Source organism: Hypomesus transpacificus, chromosome 10 (genome assembly GCF_021917145.1).
Source record: "Hypomesus transpacificus isolate Combined female chromosome 10, fHypTra1, whole genome shotgun sequence".
Taxonomy (NCBI): domain Eukaryota; kingdom Metazoa; phylum Chordata; class Actinopteri; order Osmeriformes; family Osmeridae; genus Hypomesus; species Hypomesus transpacificus.
The window spans coordinates 7,572,333-7,598,949 of NC_061069.1; the positions used below are offsets into that span (position 1 = coordinate 7,572,333).

At 42.9% G+C, this 26,617-nt stretch overlaps 1 protein-coding gene across 3 annotated transcripts; it reads right to left on the reverse strand.

The window, feature by feature from the left end:
* Positions 1-58: 58 nt before the first annotated feature.
* Positions 59-25,927, reverse strand: LOC124472481 (guanine nucleotide exchange factor VAV3-like). Of its 3 annotated transcripts, XM_047027339.1 has the most exons (28): positions 25,511-25,927; positions 23,441-23,557; positions 19,885-19,943; positions 19,680-19,745; positions 19,229-19,343; positions 18,991-19,083; positions 18,795-18,863; positions 18,598-18,701; positions 18,409-18,508; positions 18,209-18,304; positions 16,853-16,921; positions 15,844-15,930; positions 15,668-15,753; positions 15,383-15,515; positions 14,181-14,290; positions 12,801-12,902; positions 12,497-12,588; positions 12,288-12,310; positions 11,832-11,868; positions 10,303-10,433; positions 8,311-8,376; positions 8,068-8,102; positions 7,774-7,890; positions 6,577-6,664; positions 6,279-6,408; positions 1,990-2,046; positions 1,323-1,471; positions 59-1,153 (listed from the first exon to the last, which is right to left on the reverse strand). In XM_047027339.1, the coding sequence occupies exons 1-28, from the start codon at positions 25,712-25,714 to the stop codon at positions 1,112-1,114; spliced, it is 2,577 nt and encodes an 858-aa protein (XP_046883295.1). In that variant the 5' UTR covers positions 25,715-25,927; the 3' UTR covers positions 59-1,111. The 3 variants fall into 3 exon arrangements, with proteins under 3 accessions (XP_046883295.1, XP_046883296.1, XP_046883298.1); XM_047027340.1 differs by lacking the exon at positions 1,990-2,046 and having other exon boundaries at positions 25,511-25,926; XM_047027342.1 differs by lacking the exons at positions 59-1,153; positions 1,323-1,471; positions 1,990-2,046 and adding an exon at positions 2,242-3,904.
* Positions 25,928-26,617: the final 690 nt, after the last annotated feature.

Genomic DNA, 26,617 nt, shown 5'->3' on the forward strand with positions numbered 1-26,617 from the left:
AGGCTATTATGAGATCATGAGAATCGAATGCTCACCAAAAAAACGATGTATAATAACAATGGAAATAATTTATAGCTAGAGTATAAAACAGTATAAAAAACACTGACATATTTCAAATGTCGGTAATATCAACACAGTATATACTGTAGTACATGATCAGGGAGGGAAATACTGACAATGAAATGATCAAATACATTTACAGTACATGATAGCAGTGGTTTACTACAATGGGTTTCTTGTTTCTTAAACAGTTTTAGAAACATCAGAGAAATGCCTTACTATTTAACATTATTTGACATCTTTGAAAAATCACATCTGGCAGTGCTGTCCAAAAAGAGCTTTGCTAATGACAAGAAATAACAAGACAGCATTGAAATAATACAAGCACACAGATGCCTAAACTGTCGGTTAGATCAATTCCAAATGAGAAGCCTGGCGTTCTGCTACCTGATAACAGATATCCCAGCCCTGATTGAGGTGATGGCAGGTGTCGTACGTGCGAGGGCACAGCCAGGGGACGTTACCTAACTCTGCTCTGGCTGGGTGACAGAATCCTCCTTGCCTCACGCCCACCCCCTTCTGCAAGACCAGCCAATGGAGTCATCAATAATAAGCCAAGGTGAGCGAGGTGTGCTCAGTAAAGGTTGGTGCCTTTCAGGTGGTAAAAAAAAAAAAACGACTGTGCTCAGGGCTTTTTCGTCGGCCTCGGGAAGTCTGGGCTGCCAGAGTAAATTGAAATATTCATATGGCTGTCGGAGGGGTCCATGTCTGGACGAGGGAGACATGAAGAGGCCTGAGGGATGTCTGGGAATGACGGACGGACGGGGGGTCGAAGTTGAGGGTCTGGGTTTAGACTGCCCTGTAACCAGAGGGCCGGACTGGCAGATACAAGATGATGCCCCTTGAATGCTATCCTGTACTACTCTCCCCTTTTGTCTGTCGGATATAGAGACTGAGGAGTGAATACATGGATTCTATTATGAGGCCGATGCCCAAGTCCACATTATTGGTACTGTAAACAAAGAACAGCACCACACAGACACAGAGTCAGGTTCTCCCCCATACAGCAGTCCAGCATCCAGCCTGGGTCAGAGAGGCTCCTCCCCCCAGCTCAGTCCTCCTCTTCCACGTAAGTCGAGGGGAACCAGCCCACCTGAGAAAAACCAACAGAGAGAGCAGAACCCCCGGTAGGCAGGTCAACGCACAGCTCTGACAACCGCCAGTAGAGTCTTAGTGAAGCTGACCGTGTATGGACATGAACGATGTATTGCCAGAACAAAACAAAACAAGTTGCCATAGCACACGACAGATGCGGAGCTGACCCTGCCGTTGACCTCGCCCCGCCACCAGCCATTGGCCATCTTGGTGTAGATGTTGACCACGTCTCCCTCCTGCAGAGAGAGCTCCCGTGTGTCCCTGGAGCTGAAGTCATACCGCACCACAGCCAAACCCACCACCCTAGGAGAGAAGACTGCCACACACACCAACAGGTTCAACAACAGTCAGGATGAGAAAGCAGATAGATGTATACAGAATACATCTATTCTGTATCTCTGAAATGTGCAAGGCTGAATCACATTATGTACGTAGCCTAGTGTGGCACATAACTCTAGAATTACAATGCTAATCAGGCCATATGTAGTCCAGAACACACACCCTTAGTTGCAATATGATGTATACCCACAGACAGAGATGCAAAATAACACGCACAAGTTTACATTCAATGTTACGAACAGGTATGAGATGCATGGGGGAAGCTATAAAAGAGGCAGCCCAGAAGTGTGGGCGTAAAGCAAAGAAGCCAAATGAACGCCAGACAGATGAGAGAGAGAGAGAGAGAGAGAGAGAGAGAGAGAGAGATAGAGAAATAGAGAGAGAGAGAAATAGAGAGAGAGAGAAATAGAGAGAGAGAGAAATAGAGAGAGAAATAGAGAGAGAGAGAAATAGAGAGAGAGAAATAGAGAGAGAGTAGAAAGGAGGTACCTGTACCTGACCAGAAAGGAGAGGAGGAAGGAGGAACAAAGCTGCCGCCGCCAGCAGAAACTTCTGAGAGCAGCTCGCAGAGCAGCAGGGGTTGGACCAGGCAGAGGTGCAGGGAGACACGCGAGAACAGTAAACACAACATCCACAAAGATGGAAAGACACAGAGGAAGATGGAGAGGGAGAGAGAGAGAGAGAGAGAGAGAGAGAGAGAGAGAGAGAGAGAGAGAGAGAGAGAGAGAGAGAGAGAGAGAGAGAGAGAGAGAGAGAGAGAGAAAGAGAGTGAGAGAGAGAGAGAGAGAGCAAAGTCAAAGAAGAGGTAAAAGTAAAAGCTAGAGGGAGAATAGTTAGCAAGCACAACACTGAGACTTCTATAACAATTCACTGATCCACTGTTGTATTACTTCTCTGCCCATGTTTACCCCGACATAGTAAATGATCAACAACAACAACAACAACAAACATAAAAAAGTGACTTTGGGACTTTCACAGTAATTTGATGCAAGTCACACCCTAATGCCAAAGTAACAGCATGAGGTGGGACTCTACACAGCACGTATCCCTGTCAAGGCGGCGGCTCCAATTCCCCATCGTACAGCCGGCAACTTCTGTTCCCATCTGAAAGGCCATCTGAGTAGGCAGACCAGCATGCTGGGTAAACTAGCTCGTGTCAACTCTGCAATATGGTTCCCTGCATCGCCCCCACCCCCACAGGGATTGCCAAACACAGGCCAATATGTCTCCACTCTTGCCTGACCAGCGTACATACACACTGGCACACACACATACGCTCACACCTTTTTATGTTTTATTCCCTCATATCCTTCCAACTCATGAGTCAGACATGGTAGGTGAGGGACAGGGGTAGGAGAAGATCTCTGGAAACTGGCAATGTGTACCTCATATGTACCTCCAAAATATTTTGGGGTTATTGTTTTTCTAGAATGTAAAAAAAGTGAGTCTGTTGTCTGAAAGCAATGCCTCTGCAGTGCTAGTGGTTGGCTGTTTCTTCTTCTGTCATTCATTTTGAGAGGCTGACCATTTTGGCTCTGAGACTTTCATCAATTATAGCCCACACATCTCTGCTTTTCGACGGGCGTAGTGCCAGCGGGGAACGCCGCCGTGCTGCAGCCTCGATACCCACACTAGACCGGATCTGAGCTGATGAGGGTGGAGGAGGACTTCAGTCAGGGAATATGTCCCAGAATGCACCAAGGGAGCGGTGAGTCTGTCAAGGCTCTGGTGTGAAGGAACCAGAGTGAATGACAGGCTAGCACAAACATTCCTCACAAAGGGGCTTTGAAGCACAGCACACTGAGAGCCCAACAGAGCAGGAGGGGAGGAAAGACAAGCGATGTGGCAAAATTACTTCAGGAGACACTAACTTTTACTTTGTAAAGGTTTTTTGTCCACTAAACTTCCTTGTTATTGTAGTTTACATTTTGTCTCACTGAAAGTGCTCCAGTCTATTTATCTTGCATATCTTCCACTTCTTCACTTCACAACATTTAGGAACTTTTCCGGCTTGTGAGAACTCGAATTGGATGTGTCCCTGAGCTGTTTCCCGTCAGCAGCTGTCACACCCTCTTCACTGCAGTCATTCTGAGTGAAATGTCATGTCCTGTCAGGAAAATTGCGAATCCATCCCCGAGCAGAGCAGTGTGGCCTGGGAGTGCAAGCCCCGTTTGCAGCAGCTTGCCTGGGCTTGCCTGGGGCATGCCAGGCCCTGAGCAGGGATGGCTCTGCTAAGCCCACTGGGTGAGCCATGCTGCTCATACTGCTGCTGGTGCTATTACTGCTGCTACTGCCTCAGTTAGGAGATACGGCGTTTGCATCTTTGATGGCTGCCTGGTGGTGGTTGTGCTGGCTCAACTGGAGCAGAGCAATGCATTTATTCATGCCTCCACACTCACTGCAGCTCAGTCTGGAATCAAGTGGGGAGAGAAGCGAGGCAGGGTGAAAGGTATTGACTACACACCACTGGCTTCTCTGAGCCGACCTGGTCTCTGGTGGAGTGGAGGGGGCGGGGGTCTGTACAGAAGGGGCACATACGTCCCTGGAATAATACCATTTCCATTTCTTACATATTATGTAAGAATATACAGTGCCCTCCAAAAGTATTGGAACAGTGAGGCGAATTCCTTTATTTTTGCTGTAGACTGAAAACATTTGGGCTTGACATCAAATAATGAACGTGAGACCAGAGATCAACGTTTCAGCTTTTATTTCCAGGTATTTACATCAGGATCTGATGCACAACTAAGAAAATATCAAATTTTGTTTGAATCCACCCATTTGTCATGTGAGCAAAAGTATTGGAACAGATATACTTAAAACATATTTAAGTGAATAAGACTTAATATTTAGTTGCAAATCCTTTGCTTTCAATAACTGCAGCAAGTCTGTGACCCATTGACGTCACCAAACTTTTGCATTCTTCCTTTTTGATGCTTTCCCAGGCTTTCACTGCAGCCTCTTTCAGTTGTTGTTTGTTTTGTGGGGTTCCTCCCTTCAGTCTCCTCTTAAGCAGGTAAAATGCATGCTCTATAGGGTTTAAGTCTGGAGATTGACTTGGCCAGTCTAATACCTTCCATTTCTTGCCCCTGATGAACTCCTTTGTTGTTTTGGCAGTGTGTTTTGGGTCGTTATCTTGCTGCATGATGAAGGCTCTGCCAATCAGTTTGGTTGCATCTTTCCTTAAATTGGCAGACAAAATGTTTCTGTAGACTTCCGAGTTCATTTTGCTGCTGCCATCATGTGTTACATCCTCAATGAAGATTAATGAGCCCGTCCTAGAAGAAGCCATGCAAGCCCAAGCCATGACATTACCTCCACCGTGTTTCACAGATGAGCTTGTGTGTTTGGGATCATGAGCAGTTCCTTTCTTTCTCCAAACTTTAGCCTTTCCATCACTTTGGTAAAAGTTAATCTTTGTCTCATCAGTCCATAAAACTTTGTCCCAGAATTTTTGAGGTTCATCTCTGTACTTTTTGGCAAATTCCAGCCTGGCCTTCCTATTCTTCTTGCTAATGAGTGGTTTGCATCTTCTGGTGTAGCCCTTGTACTTTTGTTCATGAAGTCTTCTGCGAACAGTAGATAGTGATACCTTCACTCCTGCCATCTGGAGGTTGTTGCTGATCTCACTAACAGTTGTTTTAGGGTCTTTCTTTACAGCTCTCACAATGTTTCTGTCATCAACTGCTGATGTTTTCCTTGGTCTACCTGTTCGACGTCTGTTACTTAGTACACCAGTAGTTTTCTTCTTCTTCAGGACATTCCAAATGGTTGTACTGGCTATGGCCAATGTTTCTGCAATGGCTCTGATTGATTTTCCATCTTCTCTAAGACTCACAATTGCTTGTTTTTCACCCAAAGACAGCGCTCCGGTTTTCATGTTGTTTTCACCTCTGAATACAGTCTGCATAGACAAAACCTATCTTACCCAATCTGAACCTGAGTGTAGACATTCAGTGGTATTTATTGATTGAATAATGTATGTAATAGGACACACCTGGGCAACAAAACACACCTGTCAGTCATATGTTCCAATACTTTTGCTCACGTGACAAATGGGTGGGTTCGAACAAAAAGGTGATATTTTCTAATTTGTGCATCAGATCCTGATGTAAATACCTGGAAATAAAAGCTGAAACGTTGATCTCTGGTTTCACATTCATCGTTTGATGTCAAGCCCAAATGTTTTCAGTCTACAGCAAAAATAAAGGAATTGGCCTCACTGTTCCAATACTTTTGGAGGGCACTGTATATATATAGTTTACATAAAGGAATGTCTGAGTAGACACAATAGAGCATGCCCTGACTGAGTATAACTCTCGTGAGTGCACTAAATAACAAAAGGGAGTCGCTACAGTCTGCACTGTGTGCTTGAACTTTGCTGCACCTACATGTGTGCTTACATCTGTCAGTTTAGTATTGTTAGAAAACAAAGGGAACATCTCAGCAGAAGTATTTTAGCTCTCGACGCAGACACCTAGGTGTGATGGCATTGGCAAAACCACGCTACCTCATTGTTCTTTGCTACATATTCCCCCCATGTCTGCCTGCCCTACACTGTGAATAGGGAAGAACGCACTTTTCACTTTGTGTGACAACAGAGTCAGCGTTGTCTAATAGGTATGACTTTTCTAGGTATGACATTTTGGTGGTTTCATTCACTAACTGAAACACATGCAAATGCCCTGCCAACATGAGCTTAAGACACATTAGGTGAAATGACTGGCTTTTCCCTAGACGTACAGCTATATTCCTGTGGTACTAAACATGTGATACACACTCACCAGTGGTAGAGTTGACCAGGCCTGTAGGCAGGTTGCCGTTGCCTGGCTCCCTGTAGGGCACCTGCAAGGTGGTATCCAGACTTCTAAAGCCCTCCCTCAAAGAGTGCAGCTGGTAGTGATCCACCAAGTCCTGGGTCAACATAACCCACAGTTTGAAACAGAGACGACAATACAGTTGCTATTAAGAAGAATGCCATGGCCACATCCTGTGTCCTCTAAAACGTATTTTAGAGAAATGGCTTTAAGCAATCCTTTTATCAGAAGACAAGAAGTATTTGGATTTATTGAACACACTTACTAGTACAGTCTTGAACAGCCTATTCTCTGCTATGTAAAAGCACCCATCCTTGGTCAGAATCTTAATATGCTTCACTTCATTATTGAACCTGTGAAGGAAGAATATGACATGAATGTAAAAGCAAAGCCCACTGGTCACGGCCAGAGTAGGCAGAGTACGTCAGAGCGCTGTACAGTAGACAGAACGCAGATCCATGATGCGTTTCTCGATGAGCAAGTCACATGGGTTGGAGGTCTCATGACCAAACCCCAAATGTGCTGTATTATAGATGAATACAATATTGTTATCAGTTTTTTTTTTTTTGTCACGTAGTCAAGGCGGCAGGCGTGTGTTGTTAAGGCGGCCGCCTTGACTGCAAAGTGCTGCGGGAAACCCTGGTCATGTTGCAAATCCAGTAATACATAATGTATACTCTGTATACATTAAGTAATAAATTATTGATTTATGTTAAGTTATGCCATGTGTTATAACGCAACACACTGAGATTAATGGTCACTGCTTGTTGATGGCAGAGATATGTCCTATTTCTCTGGCAAACAGAATGGCATTTAGCTTGCACAAAAACACAATGTGCATATGCAGACATGTGTGTGTCCTTAAATAACACACAAACTAAGGGACTCCGTGTATGTCGACTGTTAGTTAGACTCCGTTATCTCAGACAAACCTCTAGATAATAATCTTGAGCAGTCAGAGAGGCAATTAGGACTGGAGCATTTAAAAACTTCAACACATCAAAGGAGAAATCCTTATTCAAGAGGGACTTATTCAGACCTCATTCAGACAGGCCGACTTGTCAGGGGTTTAATGACTTAATATGGGTGTTGAACATGGATAAGACACAGACCACACTGGGCCCAACACCATATCACGATGTAGCCCACGTGATAATGGCTAGTGCCAGTGTACTTTGTTTAGCTTCTAGAACATACCTCGAGTGAAGCGAATCACATTACATTACACACACAGACATTCTATTTCTCTAATGACCACGTTGTTTTTTAATTCCTTACTTTGGACACTGTATCATTATGTTAACAGTCAATCTGTGATTTTCTTTTGACATCTTTTCTTGGCAGAATGGTGTCACAGTGTCTGGACACTAGCAAGATTAGACTACATTACTATAGAACATAGAAGACACCTAGACTAGTTAAAGGCACAATGTTCGGAATGCTTGGGGACATCAGCACTTACTTGATACTGATGGCATACTCTGTGAACTCTCTGCTTCTGTGTCTGACCAGGTAGGTGCTGTTTCCTCTCTCAATAAGTTCCACCTCGGCCTGGTGTCTCTCCATTGGCCCTGCAAACCTGACACACACGCATGCTGTGGAGCTCAGAGCCTTTGACTACAGATCAAGAGGTTGCAGATCAAATGGTTAAGCATACAGTAAAAAGGCAAACCTTACTGCTGGATCAAATCGTTTTAATCTCCAAAACAATGCACTTGATGTGAACCCATCTCTCCTAATATGTCTGTTCACTTACCAGTGCTGAGCTGAGTAATCAACTGGTTTTGGAACCTGGGACAGAAAAAAATTCTAGTCTATACAGAAGTCAATATATATATATATATGTGCTGGAGGTTATATACAAACAATGTGGGATATTGAACCCCTATTTACAGGTTCAGGGCTGCCCTAGACCCCCCCCCCCATTTTGAGGGAAGAAATAAAGACATCAACAGATGACAATAGGCAACACATAAGGGTGTGTAGAGTGTTCACTTACACATGGGCAAGGCCTGACGACATCACTGGGAAAGAAGCCAATCTCTTTCGTTGAAAGAATTTTGCCCTGCAACGGCAATTGGCTGTTAATCGCATTATTTTCGTCTGGGAGTAACTTCCACCCCCCCCCCCCCCCCTCCTTCCCCCATTGCTTCAATAAATCCTCGACAATTAGCTCACAACAAGCAGCGCATCTAATTTACAGCCAAAGTTAATTATGGTTCAAACTCTGCCTGCAGTTAGGTTTTACTGCATCAAAACAAAAGGCTCGTTTAACACAAAATAATGAATCATATTCTAGTCTTTGAATACCTAAACAGCGTAAGTCCTGACTTTCATTGAAAACAGGCTACTGCGCTTTTATCTAAACCACCACAAGCAAACTATGGTTTATGAAAATAATTTAGTCCTTTGCCAAACACAGCATTAGGAAGCCAGTCTTCAGCAAAGGAATCAAGATATGACATGAGTTGCTTTTATATATGTGAATAATATGCTGTATGTTAATGAATTAATACCATATGGTTGATCTTTTAATAATACAGCAGCTGCTGGTATACCACAGACTTATATCAACATTACACTCAGCATAAGTGAATATAGGTATACATAACAGAGCATTCCTAGCTCAGACTTAAAGGTCCATTTGAAGTCTATGAGGAAGTCAGAGTACAGGCTGTGTACTGTTGTTCCCTCATCCTCCTGGTTGAGTCGGCTTTCTTCCTCACCTCTCCCTTTTATTACAGTATCAAATGCATTTCTGGTCCATGCAAACCCTTTCAAGTAACTAGATTGGAAAGCCAATCGCAACCCATCTCTGTTCAACATTTCATCAGAGTTTTTGAAGAGCCTTTGCTATTTGTTACGCTTCCAATAGGAGCGTGATCAAGATTAAACTTATTACCCTGTTTGAGTAAACAGACAGCAGCCAAAGGATCAAATGAAATTACAGTGATTGATTGTATTGTTCTGCCACAAGGATGGAGATAATTGCCGTCTAAGTAACAGGGGATATGTATTCTCAAAGTTTTATAATTCCATCCTTTGCCACCCGAGAGACTGGGAAGATAAAGTAGCCTTATTACACCCTCGTTATGCATGGGATAAAATAAACACACAAATGTGCATCACTCAGAGGCCCAGATTACACCCCACCCAAGACGTAGGTAACCATGGCAGCACGTACACGCGATCAGGCAGCCCGGTCTATCGTAGTCTTTTAACTCCACTCAACTGGCTAAGCATTAGGGATCAGCATAGGTCTCCAGGCGCTCATTCCTCCTGCCAGCTCGTGCGCTATCAAACAGAGATCAGTAAGCCAAGAGCATGGGAAATCAGGCTAAGTGCCTATTCCCAGCCGAGCTGTTGGCACAACCTGCCGTCTGATTGGAGCAGCACCAGGAAGGAGGACCAGCTTTTTAGTGTTGCCGTAAAAACGAGACAGGAGGCAGCCAAGGAGGATCCCCGTGGACCCCCGAGAGGAAGCACGCTCCTCTCGACATGAGCGCATGTTAAAACCATGCAATGGTCACTAACATGGCAGTTTAGTATGTGACACTACACTCGGCCTTAATAAACTTACCCGGGAATATAATGTCTGGAGTTGATTGGCTCTCTGTAGCACTTTATGGATCAATTAAGGATGTGATTGGTTAAATCATCGAGCCATGCAGAGCTACTCATGTTCAAAAGGGATGGAAATGACTCAATAACGTATCCACTGTAGAGTGGAAAGTAAACCACACAGCCACAAGAGCACCCATGTGTGTAGTAATAATTCCTTCTCTTGATTGTATAATATTGCAGATATCTAAGTGAGGATATCTAAATGCATAGATCCAAGGGAAGCCATTCAGTGTCAAAAGTACCGTCAGGTAAGATGCCATTAATAAGGTGTTATTCTGCCCGGCAACTCCCTCGACAGACATACAATGAAGGCTAGATTTGAAGATGAAGTGGGAGCCGTGGTTGGGAACAGAGGTGTCACACACACCTGCCACCAGGAGCTGTGGAGGTCGGCACAGATCAGCTCTATGATGTCTCCCGCATGGACACTCAACGGGGGTTTGTTCGGGGGCGGGGGGATGCCCCTGTAGTCTCTGATCACCAACATCCTGGGTAAACCTGAGAGATAGATAGAGAGAGAGAGATAAAGAGAGAGAGAGAGATAAAGAGAGAGAGATGAAGAGAGAGAGATTTAGTCAGAAAGAGATGAAATCAGAGTGAGACAGTACGAGAGACCAAGAACCCACAGAGACAGATAATGAAAAGAAATAATGAAACAGGAAGGAGCCAGGAGAGAGATGTCTCATATATATGATGAATACTGTATATTTGCTATACTTTAGAATTAACACCCTTCTATTGACATAGCAGAGTACACTTCAAGTTACGAATGTTCATGGAACTCTGAACTAAAGGACCTAAAGCAATATGTAACTTTAGTAGTTATAGATTTATAGACTTCTTACAGAGAAACGACAAATAAAGGATTGAACAAGGATCCTATTCTGGATATGTGAGACCATCTGTGTAGTAGACGACTGGTATGTAGAGCAGCTAACAGGAGTGGAAAACACCAGCTGCAGTGCAAATCCTTTGTATGTACAGCGTGGCAGTTTTGAACACAACCACTAGCATCAGGCTAAGGACTACACTAAAGATCCCTGCCAGAGAAGTAGACAGGTCCTCTTATTCTTCACTCGCAGCCAGCTAGCACAGCCAACCCTTCCCCATTTACCTTCCAGCCCCAGTCACAGTCTCACCCTCCACTGCCAGAGGAAATGATCAGGGCTGACACTGAACTCAGATTACCGAAATAACACGCAGCCGTGAGCCATATACTTCTCGATAAAGACAATAAGGCACGCCATCCTTTCTCATAAAGATCTTATGGAAATTAATTTCCCACAAAATGACACTGGCTTAAGTGGTATCGTCAGGAGCCGGGCCTGTGGAGGGCTGCAGGGTTTTCAGCAGCTCTACTCCTGCTGAGGCTGTCCTTTAATGAATCCACCCACTTCTATTCATCTCCACATTGCTGTTTTACACAGTGGTGGAGGTGGTGAGAATGGCCTTTTTTAATGTTCATTATATTTCCAAGTCACTTTGAAAAGAATCTAAGTAATCGTATTACACTGTTAATGCCACAGAAATTCAGTGGGTGTTTGGCTTTTGGTTGTGTGCCTGTATTGGCTGTAAAATGTCAACTTCCTTAACAGTGTCGTTGGAGATATATATTTTTTAATCTCCTTTCCTTAGTTAATAAACTTATTTATGTATACCTATACTTTAGTTTATTTATAACCCTAACCCTTATCAGAAAGTCTTAGAAGGGAACATCATCTCATAGGGGAGCATTCCCTTTCCGTTTCTCAAACAATGATCCTCACCCTAATCATAGTTCTGGACCTTTCAACCCACACTTGACATTCATTGAATTTTGAAGAGATCCATGCTAGCATTGAGAGCAACCCCATAGAGGCTTTTAAAACACAGTCAAGAAGGTTAAGCCACACTGACCTGGGTCTGCTTGTTGCCGAGTCATTATGGTACCTCTCTAAGAATGCATTACATATATAAGAGAGAGAGAGAGAGAGAGAGAGAGAGAGAGAGAGAGAGAGAGAGAGAGAGAGAGAGAGAGAGAGAGAGAGGGAGGGAGTACAGGAGCAGGACAATATCAGTACAATTTATGACACAATATTAAGATGTGATATATATATAGTCATTTTATGATATGAACATGATGCTAAGTATGACTGTATAATTACATGTATGTGACTGTCATGACTACAGCTATTCTTATTCATGTCAAGCTACTCTGCATCTCATTATGTGAGCCATACATGAATACCATCACATTAATTATTCTGTACATACTATGTTCATGTTATAGCATTTGTGGACGTTGAAGGGCATGACAGTAGTTAAACCCTAACCCTTTGCGTGACAACAAGCCAGCCAGCTGGTCTTACGTACCTGCAGCCTGAAGGTGGAACAATCTGTTGTCAGGTGAGAGAGTGGAATGGAGAGAAACAAAGATGATGCAGGTGAAAGATGATACAGTATCAGGACACATTTACATTATATTTGTGCAAACATAAGCTCTCAAACTTATGCTCTGACAAAAGAGCCTGCCCTCTGTCCTTATGGAACAGAGAACAAAGAAGTGAAGTCAGATCACTTACCTGATCTTCCACATACTCCAAGTCTACCCAGGCACTCCTTGTGAGCACCAAGTCCACACTTGGGACAGAGATACCCCTGGTTAAAGATACCCCTGGAGGAGAACGAGGACAGGAATAGGTATAGAAATTCATTCGTACGCATTGAATTTGAGAATTGTAACGAGATTGCAGTCTTTAAAAGACAAAATCCACAAGACAGCACTTTGTCAATCATAATTGAAAAGTGTTTTGAGTTCCATAGTTTACTTGGCGGACCTCTAGCCTTCATGACGGTGCGTAGTTTCATGTCTGAAAGTCATCTCACCTCAGCAGCAGATGACAGGAGCTACATGAAGTGATCTTCTCAAAGGTATGCATCCGGAACTGGTGTGAGTTGTTGTTGGCATCCTCCGGTCGAATGTTTGACCTGTTCAGAGAGAGATGGCAGTCAGAAGAGGGAGTGTGTGTGTGTGTATGGGGGGGGGGGGGGGGACAGAGAGAGAGGCATGTAAGTAATGTATCTGAGAGAGTTGAGTGAGTGGTGAGATGTATTGCATGTGTTTACATTTGAGACGGAGATCACAAAAAGCTATATATGTGGCAGGGCCTTTGAAAGAAACACCTCTTTGAAGTTGGAGTAAAAAGAACTGCCACAATATAGTCTTTGTAACTTCTGCTGAATGCTTCTGTGATTGAGTCTTGCATCAAGAACCCATATTCGCTTTGAAGGTACAATTTGTTTTCTGCAGCTCTTGCAGGGCTATTTTATTCAACATTTACACACACACACGCACTCACACACACAAACACACACACACAAAGGTCTCAGTCAAGTACGACACCATGAGAACTGAGAGGCAACATTATAAGCACTCAGCTGGTCCTCCCTCAGTATATAATATCCATCTCCATTTCTTACTGTAATCTGAAAAATACTGCGGCTTGTCTCTTCAATTCTTCTCAAAGGAAACTCTCAAAAAAATAATTTCTCCAGTGCACTTCAAGCCCATTAGTTCAACCGCTGAGAGAATACTTCACCCTATTGTCTAGAGATACGCCACTGTTCCTAATTTATACTATTGTGACAGACAACAGACGCAAACAAGACAACAAGTAGTTTAATGTGATGAAATATTTTGGTCCTTCACTGACAACACTTAAACAAGATGTCATGCCAATAACCCTTTTTCTATATGTTAACAGAAACACTCCCGCAGCACACTTCCACACCACCTTTGACAGCGGCCTATAATAATTCCAGGAGAGTTACCCCCACACAGCTGATAGGCAATGTATCGCCATGGCAAACAATCCAAACCACTTGTTTAGTTTGTGTACAGTACATGTGTGTCTTTGTGTTTGTGAGCGTGTGTGTGTGTGAGTGTGGGGGGAGTGTGTGTGTGTGTAGGGAGGGGGGGGGAGGCATGGGAGGGGGGCATGGGTCCATGTCTGATAAGAGTTAAGACCTAAACAAACAGTGGGAATGATGAAAGAGTCAACACATCTCTCGGCCATGGAAAAACAAACACACACAAGCATGTCTTTCTCAAACACAGTGTGTCAAACTGTTTGCATGTTACCCATTCCCCAAATGGTGTGAATCACTATAGATATCTACAGATGTATTCAGGGATGTTTCAACTGATAAGTCCACTGCTCCAACATCACCCAAGCTCCACCCACCCCCACACCCACCCATACTGACATTGCCATTTCAAACTGGTCCAACCATTTCTTCTTGAGATCCTTGGTCTTGAAAAAGAGCTCAAAGCCGCTCTGCCCCTGCTGGTGGGTCAGGTAGAACCCATAGCACCACTGTGGAGAGCCATAGGAAGGGGAGAGAATTAATACATGTTCATACAGCCCTGAATACATAGTAATCACAATATGAAAGTAATACTATGTAACTGTGATGACAAACAGCATTTCTATACAGGACAGTCTGATAAGCTGATTCTGCACGTTGTAAATCTATGTTGAGAGTTTCCAGAAATGCGCCCTCCCTGGGGCTCAGAGTCATCTGTGACGCTGGGCAGTCTGGGGGAGGGGGAGCAGAGCACACTCACTCTGAAGTCTCATTTATTACAAAATGATCTACAGCCATGAGCAGCCTTGGAAGACACATTCATCACCTGATATTAGCATCCCCCTTAGCATCTTGCGGTTGCGTGTGAGTGTGGTTGTGTGTGAGTGTGGTTGTGTGTGTGTGAGCGTGCGTGAGTGTGTGTGTGTGTGTGTGTCTGTATAAATGTAAGTGTGTACGTGTTAGGAGCATGGTCCACTGAGGTTTTGAAGTGGAGAGGTGGAGAGGTAGACTGTGAGGAGCTGGGAGGAGGAGGGGGAGGAGGAGCAAGGACAGAGCTGTGAAACTCTTCTCCCTTACACTGAACAATCAAATGAGTAGCCATCATCAACACAAGAACTGTATTTAGAAAAATATGATGGAGGCCACTTCCAAGACTCTATAATAATCTCTCCCCCTCACACATCATGCCATGTTCATACAGCCAAACGAATGGCAGATCAAGTCCCACAGAGTAATCACCTCCTGGCAAGGTGTCACTCTCCCATTAGCTAACAGCAGCAGGGGTAAAACACACCATCTGTGGACGTCAACCTCAATAGTGACTGAGATAGTTTGTGTGTGTGCATGTGCACAACGTACTGTTCATATTTGTACACAACACTTTGTGTTGTGTGAGTGTCTCGACACTAATCAAACTCATATTTTCCTGAAGAATGACAAACAACCTTTCCCTGGCACTGCAAGAGAAAATAGAGTTGAGCTCACTGGAGTTTCTATACCATCATAGCAAACCCACTCACAGAGGGAGAGAATATGTATTATTCAGCCATGTTTGTTGATATTGATGGTGACTGACAAGGTTTTATTTCCAACCCACTGACCTTCTTGCTATCTCGGTCTGTGGTGGGGTTGTTGGTGATCTTGAAGTAGTTGAGGTCGATCACATCCTTCATCTCGTAGAGGTCACCTCTCCTCTTGCAGACTATGACTGCCACGTCAAACAAGAAGATGTGCCTGTTGCCCCAAAATCCCACAATTCCAGCATTAGGAAAAACAGACCTATGTTGCCTGCAGGACCTGCACACAGGCATGAAGCAGGCACACCCTCTCACAGTCTTTTCAGACTGAGAAAAAAGAGGTTTATCTCTGTCCTGGCTGCTTCTCACCTGTCTTGTTTCCGCTTGTCGAAGTGGGGCACCATGCGCACCTCACCATCTCCTTTTGGCCGACCGAAGCTCACCAAAGGCTGGTTCTGCAGGGACACGTTTGGGAGGGAAAAGTAAGTCACATTTCTGGTTTGGGGATTAAGGTGCAGATGATGAGGATGATGATTTGAACTAACCAGGTTTTCGATGGACTTCTGGTACTGGTCAATCTCCCTGAGTGTCTCATTGTCTCTTTTCACCTCATTGACATACTGAGCCAGGTCCTGAGCGACACACACAAGAGGAACATCAAATCAAGACATGGTTTACTTACAGAACCTCTTCATTACGTTCTTTGAGGCAACAATGGCAACTGTGCAGTAAGATAAAAAAAAAAAGAATTTGCAGGATTTATACATTATACTTTATATATATAATTTGTGTATAGCTTGTTTTGATACACTTCGGTATAAGATTTGTGTTGAACTATACTATGAACTATAATTTGTGTATAACTGGTTTTAAAACACTGCTGTTACACTGTAATTCCCCCTAAGGCATGAAAAAAGTTCCTATCTATCTATCTATATGTAACAACTAGCAGGTGCAAAGACAAGTAACACTTCATTATGCCGCTTAGCCCCTCTGTGCTTCCCTAACCTGAGTTAGAAAAATCACTTGAACAAAAGGTATTTCCAGAGTTTCCTCAAGGGGATTTGTGTTCCAGCAACTAGGTCCTCAACTATCCATCCCTACATTTACCCCCCCCCCCCCCCCCCCATAGTCAGCTACTCTAATCACCATGGCAACCAAGAGAAGAGAATCCAGATGTGGCACATAGTTATGTTACGTCACACGTTAGCGATACAGGTACAAAAGGGTCAAAAGGTCTGGTGTGGGGGAGGGGTGTAAGGGGTGCAAGGAGGTTTTAACAAAACAAGGTCAATGTTTGACAATGCCCAACCTCCCCCATACCAAGTTTTACTTGTTTAATAGCTTGACTAGTATAAGTGTAACTACATGGCAATTCATATATATAACTACAAAGTTGTTACAATATGTATTGTGTGTATTTAAATTATTGTTATAGTCAACCCATTGTTAAATGTTAAAAAGGTTAAAGGTAAAATGTTGCAAAAAGAAAGCTACAAAAGGGATTCACTTTCAACACACTAACTCAAAATGTTTCTGAAGTGTTGCACTTACTTTCATGGCGTCGAGGGCCACCTTCAAGTTGTTCTTGTCTGTCGTATCATGAGTGTGTTTGACTAGCTCCTAATAGGTGGAAACAAACGGATAAGAAGTTCAAAATGGCGTTTCTCAAGATTCAAAGACAGTTTACCAGAGTGAGGGGAACAAACAGCTTCACCAAGTGGCACTCATTAAACAAACAACAGCTCAACATCAAGACTTGATGGGAATAAACCGACACCAAGATAGAACCATCATCAGGGGTTCCTGTCTACATGAATAAACCCCTCTTCATTAATCACTGCGTCGAGGAAAACGATACGATACAACAGCAGACTTTGTTATCGCTTATTCCGCTGACATTCTTAACATGCACCTGACACACTCAACACATTGGGAGCTGGCTGTTGGTGAGCACAGACTTTTGGAATGTGCTACGCTCCTCTGAGATGGCGTTCTGTTTTGCCTCTTTCAAAACAAGCTTATGAAGAAACAAACACAAACACCAAAACAACTCAAGGCAATACTCAGGGCAATTACACAGCTCAACCTACACTGTGATCAAAATCAAGTGAGTCTGTGTGCATGAGAGCACCAGGAGCATAGCCAGAATTGTATTTTGGGGGGGGGGGTCCCATATTAAAATGAGGGGGCTAGATTTTAAAATAAACAAATAAACAATTCCTTAATTTTGTATTGTAAGTAATCAGAAACCTGGGAGGGCTGGACATGTAAATGAGGGTGCCTAGACCCCCCTTGGCCCCCTTGTGGCTACACTACTGACGTGTGTGTTTGTGTGTGTGTGTATTTGTGGTGTGCGTTTGCGTGTCTCGCATGTGGACCGACATATCTGTGCATGATTTGGAATCTGTGGTTGAAACCCACCACTCCCTACCTCCCTTTGCCCCTCAACCCCCCTCCCTTCCCAGGTCTATCCACGGGATGGCGATGAGGCCTCCAGGGATCCATCCCACTTTATTAATATACAGCTCTTGACCCCCCCCCCCCCCCCCCCCCCCCCTCATTGTCTCCTTTCTGCCTGGGCTGTAGCCTCTCATTCACGTAATTCAGAGATAGAACATGCCAGGGTTGTTACAGACTAACTGAAATATGAATAAATACAGTGTGGCTGGGATGAGTGGCAGGTTCTGCCTGGGATCTAGTCCTGCGTGCTCCCCAGGAGTTGAACTCCAGCGGGGCGAGTGAAGGAGCAAAGACATGGATTATGTCGCCCCCAAGTGGTCGTTCAGAAAACCTGACACCATCTAACAGAAATTGGACGAACCTATACAATGTGCTTAATTGAGCCTAACATTAATCACCACAGAAAGGAGTGTGTGAGAGTGCATGTCAGTGGATGGTTAACTTTACCTGCAGGAGAAGGTGGTACTTGAGGACTCTCTGCATTGGGACAACCAAGAGATCCCTCAGTGTGAACTTCCCATTGTTGGCCCTTTTAGAGCATTCCTGTGACCAACAGCAATAGTCACGTCCATTTTACTGGTTGCTAGTACAACACATTGGGCAAAAGAGGTCACCAGAAAACACACCTCAGAGGTTTAGAGTCTCACCTCAAGTTTCAGTCGAACATCCTCTTTCTCCTTACAGATAGTATCCAACAGAGCAATGGCTATCTCTACTCGGCTACAATATATTCCATAGATGAGCAACCTATACAAAACAGTGTGAAGAAACTCAATTAGAGCAAACAATGAATTGAGGAGAAAGAGAGAATTAATCTAGAACTGAGATCATTCTACCTGTCCTTGTAGGTGATGAAAATCTGGTAAAGGTTTAAGGCATTCTTATCGAGGATGGATTCCTGTAATTCCACCATTAGGCTCTTATGAACTTTTACCAGGTCCTGTATTATAGAAGAAGAAAAGGCTCTGAACTCATATATACTTCAGATTAAAGTCATGTCGACAGGTGAATGAACCAGATTTGCAGTACTTACCGAAATGTTGACAAAAACCTGATCCATTTCAGCAGCTGATAAAAACGTCTTGAGGGGATTCAGGAAGTACTGTGGAAATCATTTAAAGACCGTTGAAACACCCCTCCTTCAACCTCATCTCAGAATTAGTCCAAGCATTGCACTACAGTGCACAACAGTCTATGAAAGTTTGTAAAGTCCAACATGTTCTCCATACCTTCTCTATGGACTCCAGTGTCTCTGTGTATTTCTCTTCTGTCTGTTTGATCTCAGCCAGGCAGCAGCTTCGGACATCAACCTCAGCTTGCCTCTGTAGAAACAGACATGAATCCAAAAGCTTACACACAACTCCCAGGATACATTTATAATGTGTTTTTCACAGACACATACTGTAGACAACTGTATGTGTATGTTTGTGGTTTGAGTGTATGCGTTCACGCGCGTCATTAAGTCACCGGCGGAGGAAACAGCTCTGTCCTCATCAGATCCTCGTAGATCTCTCCTCCTTCATCATCGTCATCCAGTCTATACACGGCTGCATACAAGTCCTCATCCTCAGGGACACTCTCACTGTGGCACAAACACCCACAAAGAGGGAACATTAGTGTACAGTTTGGAAGTGTTCATCATTTCCTAGGAAAACAACTTTGCATGGAATGATCTCTCGTCGCTCTCCTGAGGATGAAAGTTCTGATGGCATCAGTGGTGCAGCATCAGGTGGGAGGGAGAAAAAGTGAAATTACTCATCTATTTCCCCTGACAGTTAATAAGAAATGAAGCCAAGCTTTTACCGAAACACGTGGGAGTGTAAACCCAAGAGAGATGAAATACAGTACTGAACTGTGCATGTACAAATATTGATGAATAGGACCATATTAGGGAAAGATCATCAGCTTTTATACATACTCAATCAGGTCCTCCAGATGGTTGTATATGTCCTCGTCTTTGAAGCTTTCCTCTGCTGGGAACGGCCTATAGAAAGAACAGAAATAAGAATGCAACATCCTTTCATATATTTTGCTTCAGGATTTTATGAAATGTTGTGTTTGCAAAGTTACAAACCTTGAATTCATCTTGTTTTAGAACAAGACAACAAGTTAATAGGACTTACTTGAATCCTCCCTGTTGTGCAATGGTTGAGTAAGAGAGCTTGGAGAGAGTGTCCATGACCTGGGGAAATCAGGTATAGAGACTGCTTAACAGCATCCTATATTACACAGTATATGCTACATATATTATATATATATATTTGTACAGTGTACAAAAATATAATGTTGAAAATTAGTTTTTTCTATTAATTTAACTTATCTGACGTCCACAAGAAGAATGAGCTAATCTGACAAGATTTATTTCTGGTTCACTAAACAACTAGGGGCAAATTCACTTTGTAGAGGTGGTTAAGCACAACATAAAACACACAAACTCACACACACACACACCAGTTTTTGCCCTTATTTAGTATCTACCTTTCACATCCCAGTGCGTGTGAGCGGAGGCCTTACTGCAGCCCCTCTTTGAGCATCTGAACAGGAAGTGGTCATGTTCCTATCCCAGGTTCAAGTCACAGCTCAGGAAGTATGTCGGTCTTATTCCGGCTGCGCTCTTTTCAACATCTTGTACACGTCAGGTATAAAGGAGCTGTTGTTGCTATTTATACTTAAGTTAACTATTTGTCATCTACCATAACTGAATATCTAAACTAATCCTTTTGAGAATATCATCCAGTCTCTGTGTAAAAACACCAATGTGGAACTGAGACCATGCACTGCACTTGAACATGTACAATTAAATACACCAAAATAACAGCTCAACGTCTTAAAACTTAATCCATTATGACATGTTATTGTGTGTTGGTCTTCTGTGCCTAAAAGAAGCCGCAAGCCTCAAGTAAATCAGAATCTTTGTCAAATTGAAATGTAGATTCTTGTTGAATCGTGGGTGGAAACTAGGTTAATTATTGTCCGGGATTATTTATGGAAGCATATGAGGCATCTACCAGGCTGCGTTTCCAATCACACCGTCTCATTCTGCACAGGTTATGTTTATGAGAGGAAACACATAAACCTATTTTCAGAATAGCCTAGAATATTAAACATATTTATGTGAAGTGGAGGTGTCAAAGGTATATGGCACTAGACACTCTTCTTAGTTTTTGTCGTCTTTGTCTTAATTTGTCTTTTATACACTATGACAGGTTCTCCATTTAATACGTTGGTTAATTGGTGACATTTTCCTTTGGACTGGAGTCACTATAAAAAAAATTGTGTGAAAGCTTTGTAGTCAAGACTTGAAAGTGACTACACCTGTATGCTTATTTGATCAACGTCAGAGCATCTTGTTCAGACATTGTAAGTGAAAGTAATCTGAAATGTACTCATTTGTATGTGCCATATGCTGAATTGACGTGAGATTTTTCTCAGGCATGAACGTGCTACTATCTTTTCAAATCTAGTCTAGTTTCCTGCATGAGTGAATGCTGTGGCTTTGCCCCCACCACCGGTGTTTCTTCTCTAAATATCCCTCCTTTCATTGCATCTGCTTGAGGTGAAGTTGTTTGTGTGTGTTGCTTCATGCTGCATTTCAAAACATATTGAAGTGACATTGAATAATGAGTGACATAGGATCTTACAGAGGGTCTCACAGGATCTTATCACACAACACTGGTGAACAGTGAGAGCGATCACCAAGATTGATTCGGTTATTTATGTTTCCCTAAGACCTCACATATGAACACAGACCTTGTTCTTATAGTAATGTCTTGATTTGAGTATACTTTGTTTTATCTGAGCTTTTGCTCTTAGTCATTTCAAACTGTGCTTGACAGGAAACACATCTGAAATGTTGTCAGAGTTGAAAGGAGCAGCTACAGGAAAGGCAAGAGAGATGAGACCTACGCCAAACCACTAGTCTCAAATGTGTGATTGACAAGACTGGAGAGGATTAGTATTCCAGTGAACATCTCTAACCACTGTCAATGTGGAGAAACAAACCGAGAAACGGAGGATATTATGCTGACCCACAAAGCTAGTCTACAATGATTTAACAAGCCATTAAAAGTGGGAACTTCCCCTAAGGTAAAGCTCTGAGACCACTAGTGACCAGTCAGCAACAGTCAGTCAGCATTTAATATGCTTGGGGCCAAGCTGGTGGAACTCAGGGGAGATATGTAGATTAGACCTCCCTCATTAGATATGCAGGGAACTAATGCTCAAACTCAGGGAACATCTCGACCAAATCACATCAGACTGTCTGAGATTTATCATGTTCTCCTTGATGGACCAAGAACTAAGGCTTGTCCTGTCCATTTCCTTCTGTACATGATAACATTGCAGCCCAACAACCATTTCTGGATGTCATCCATCCCAATCTCTGGACTCATCCACACATCCTTAGCCTCACCAGTTGGAAATAAATGTCATCCCGTGAACTAGGGATGTGTTCTCATGTTGTTTATTTTAAATCGGGTTCCAAAAAATAAATCTGCTTCAACATCTGAGATTACTCTGCAAACTTTGATGGGAATTTTTGTGGTCACCTCCCATCCGGGATTATATTTTCAGATTAACTGGGATCTTCCTAAAAACACCATGAATTGAGAGAGCCAAGTGTATGTGGGTAAATGGCACGCTAGCCAAATGTGCTGCAAGTGGGTTGTTTGTGGGTTGTTTTCTAACACATCTATTGTATACTGGGGTATCAGAGTCTTTGTGGTCAAACTCATGTCGTTCACAAGGGACATGCAAACCACCAGCTGCTCTATTTCTGGAGGTGTCGTGTTAAGGGTACAGATGTGAGTGTATTTGCCCAACACTATCATTATCATGCGTTTGAGACGTTTCATGTGTATGATGCCTTCACAAGATAGTGTGGCAAAATTGTTCATCTTTTATCATATTGAGTGAATGGTGTGGTCAGACATTAAAAGCAACATTCAGTGCATGCATTGGTTGTAGAGTGCAATGGCACCAACAAGGTAGAGTGAGAGGTTTTGCCTTCCTTGTTTGTAGCCAGACTGTCTTACAGGCATGCGCTAACAGCAGCTGGCCCCAGGGAGACAGGAGCTAGAAGGATGGGACAGTAAAACCACTGACCTGATTCCTCTGTGTGCAAATAACTGTACTTTGAATGAATGATTCATCCCACTCCAAGGGGCCGGTGTCTGTGTGTGTCTGTGTGTGTGTCTGTGTGTGTTTGTGTGTGTCTGTGTGTGTGTGTGTGGGTGCGTGCCTGCGTGTTTGTGTGTGTATGCCATCCTCATATTTTTGGTTAAAGTTCTATCATCAAATTTGTTTGGACTATATAGTTGATGAATGTGATCTGCATAGGGCAGCTTTCATAATTTAGTGATGCAACAGAAAGATAATGCCAACCCCAACATAAAGTGACACCCGACAAGGAGGGCAATCAGTTGGTTACTGTATTGATCAGCGTTGACCTTGGGAGGAAAGCCAATCAGCCAGTCAACCAGCCACCCAGCCGCCAATGAGCGGAGCCCCAGACAGACCCCTCTATGTGTGCGATAGCAGAACAGTTCTGGATAAAGAGACCTGACATGCTCTAACATAATTTAGACCCTAACATAATTTGACAGAATAGAATTCCACATCATAGTTTTTATGCTTTAGTACTTTTTGCTACACAGTGGACTGTCAAGTGTGCACTCATACCTTCCCAAAGTCCCGGACATCAAAGAGATCAAAGGCTTCGAAAAGGTCACTCTTCTTCATCCCAAACACCTCACAGCATGAGTTCAGGAAGGTTCGGATGTTCTTCAAGCACAGGAACTGAAAAGACATCTTTGATTTATAATGTATGTTTTTATAATTATTTTATATAGTATATATATAATACATTTCTATCATCATTTATTTTAAAAACTTTTTGGAAGATTTTGGAGAAGATTCTGGTTCAGATAAATAAATATCAACATTTATGTTACTGCCTGTTACCTAGAGCTTAATAGGACTAATGTTTTCATACCAATTAGTGTTCTCAGCAGGGGTCAGGAAATCTAATCAGAATGAGTTATTTAATGTGGCTGTGACCGGAAAGGAAAGCTTTGTCATGATAGTGAGGAGAAAAACAGTGAATACAGTTCCAAAGCAGAGTTAACAAACATCTGTGGCATGTATCTCTATGATTTTGTTGTTTCTTCTTTGCTCTATAAGGTTTTAATTTCACAGTTTCGCGTATCTGCAAAAGTGTATTTTGTGAAGGAGGTGGCCTCCTTGTCTGGCCCTGACACTGTACATCTGAGGATGTGACGTTGATAGTCTCCTCTTTATCACAACTGCACATCACGGAGACGCCTGTAGTTTCTCCACTAACTACAGCCCTATCTGTCTGTCTGTTGAGGAAGCTGTGGATAATGTGATCACACACACACACACACCAAATTCCACTGTACCTGTACTTGTACTGTTACCAACCGCAACCAGCTTGATAACACACAGAGAACAGGCACATTTATCTCCAAAAGTTTTCACTTTGCTGGAGATGCTTTTTACGTGGCCATGCATGCATACATATTTTACAGGCTGCTCCATATTTCAGACTACATCTAGACTGCGGTTGAAATGCTGGGAAAGAAATAGCTATTCAGAGAACTACTTAATCACAGTACGATTCACCCCTGTTCCCTTCTCTATTCAATAATCTTCTTGCTTGTATTCCCACTCAGATCTTGGGGTTAGAAGTGCACAAAGAAATAGCCATTTAAAATCTGGCCTACACTGGTCCACATGGCTTTCTCAGTGATGGCCAGATGGCCTATAGCTAGAGGCTATGAACCTTCATAGTTCATTTAAGTTACTATAAACCTGGATCTCCATTAATTCTCTACTATCCAGATGATATCTGGAATCACAATGCCAAACTATACAGATATGCATTATTGATGTAACAGTGTGTTTACTGAGGAAACTAAAATACATTAGTAAACAATACAAGGAAACATTCCAGACAACTGTATAGTGTAAACATTGTATTTTCACAGAAGAAACTAATCTTTAAATCTTTAAAATGTTGCATATTTGGATTGATTAAGAAACCTTATATCAAAGACAAACACAACTTGGCAACATACGTGTCTGAAAAGTCACTCATGAAGCTATACTTGCTCAGTATTGAAACCATCTAGCCTCGACAGGGCAAACACAATCTGTGTAACTTATGGGTGGATCAGAGTTAGGTTGTTATCATGGCTCTCCAGGGGCTGAGGGAGAGGAAGTCTAGCCTGGACAGAACTCCGATGGCTCCCAGAATCTAAGAATCTAAGAGCTTATTTGTTGGACTAGTCTTCTGTATTTCTTTGTCAGATTCTGGTTGTATTAATAATTAAACCATAGTGATTAATAATAATCTAAGAATATTATCTGTAAACATTTGTAAAGACTTTTGAATAACAAATGATTGCGCAATATTTAATGACTGATAGATGATACCTAGACTAGACCGAAATTAATACATTTATAAATTGTTTAGGTTACATTACATTTATAGTATCTAACGTTTTCCACAAAAGAAACGAGCCTGCAGCGAACATGTGATTTCAATATTGCTGATCATGTGTCTGGGTGAATTACATAGTGTAGTAATTGAGTGCATTTCATACTGTTGGATTACCTACATTGCTTTAACATCCCTGCAAACCACAATTCCTCTAATCGAAAGTGTTTGCCACCACGAGATTGTAGTATTTTGTATTATTGCTCATATAAAAGGGAAACGCACATTACCTGTGACATCTGTGGCCTGAGATTGATTTCCTTCAAGTTGATAGTGTGAGGTTTCAGGTTGTTTAGAAGCTGGCACAGAAGAACCCCATCCCGCAGTGTCTGGGCCAGGTCGAACACCTGGGCAGCCTCCCCTGTCACCCGGTGGTTAGTCGGGAGCACTTTGCAGCTGATTAGCCACAGGGCGCATTGCCTCCAGTACTCCATGACAATGACGATAAAAAATTAATTCAACTAGTCGGACTAATGTAAAAGTGCGGTACAGCGTTGGGCGCAGAAGTAGGCTACAAACATCACAACTGGTAATCTCTTTGAGCCCCTAGTGGAGATACAGAAAGAACCACTACTTCCTCTCTAGCGTGTCGGAGAGGCTTGCGCTCATCAGGACATTTCGGCTTCTGAGGCAGTGCTTATCACTTTGAACTGTAAAACTAGTCAGATCGGCGTTAACTTCCTCTTCCTCTATGGGCCTCCTACGCTGCAGAATTAGGGTGATATGTTCATTAGACAGGCTCATAAATAACTGAGAGGCTATTTCAGTAGCTTAATAGATATCGGCTCTTGATGCAAATACAATTGCATTTTCCCACAAACGGTCAGCAAAATTCCTGTACTAAATTAAACGCATGTTTGTGATGTCAACCCATCAACTCTATGCACTGTAGCCTAAATGCTGGTTCCGATTAATTATTGTTGTGAAACACACTGCCAGGCAAAATCTTAGCGCTGCAGACATTCCAAATGGATTTACCCGCTTTGAATGTGGACTGTTCATTTATAATCTGACGGCATTGTAAGAGAAAGGTCTCTTTGTTTTTGAAAGGATAACAGGAATGTTGTCCACTTATAGCAAAACCCCTAAACTAACTTATTTCACACCATGGTAAACCACTTCCATATGGAGGGTGGATCATAACCAGTCATTGGCTCAAACCTCCCGTTTAGAGTCAATTGGAGTGATTATTTATTTATTATTGAAGAGTGTAAGGATAAAACAAGACAGAAGGGAGCGATACTTGAAACTCCGACGGATTTGGTCATCTCTGTTGGGCTTCCGCCCCCGCCTCCATTCGGCGAATCAAAACCAACAACCCGTAGTAAGGGGCGTGT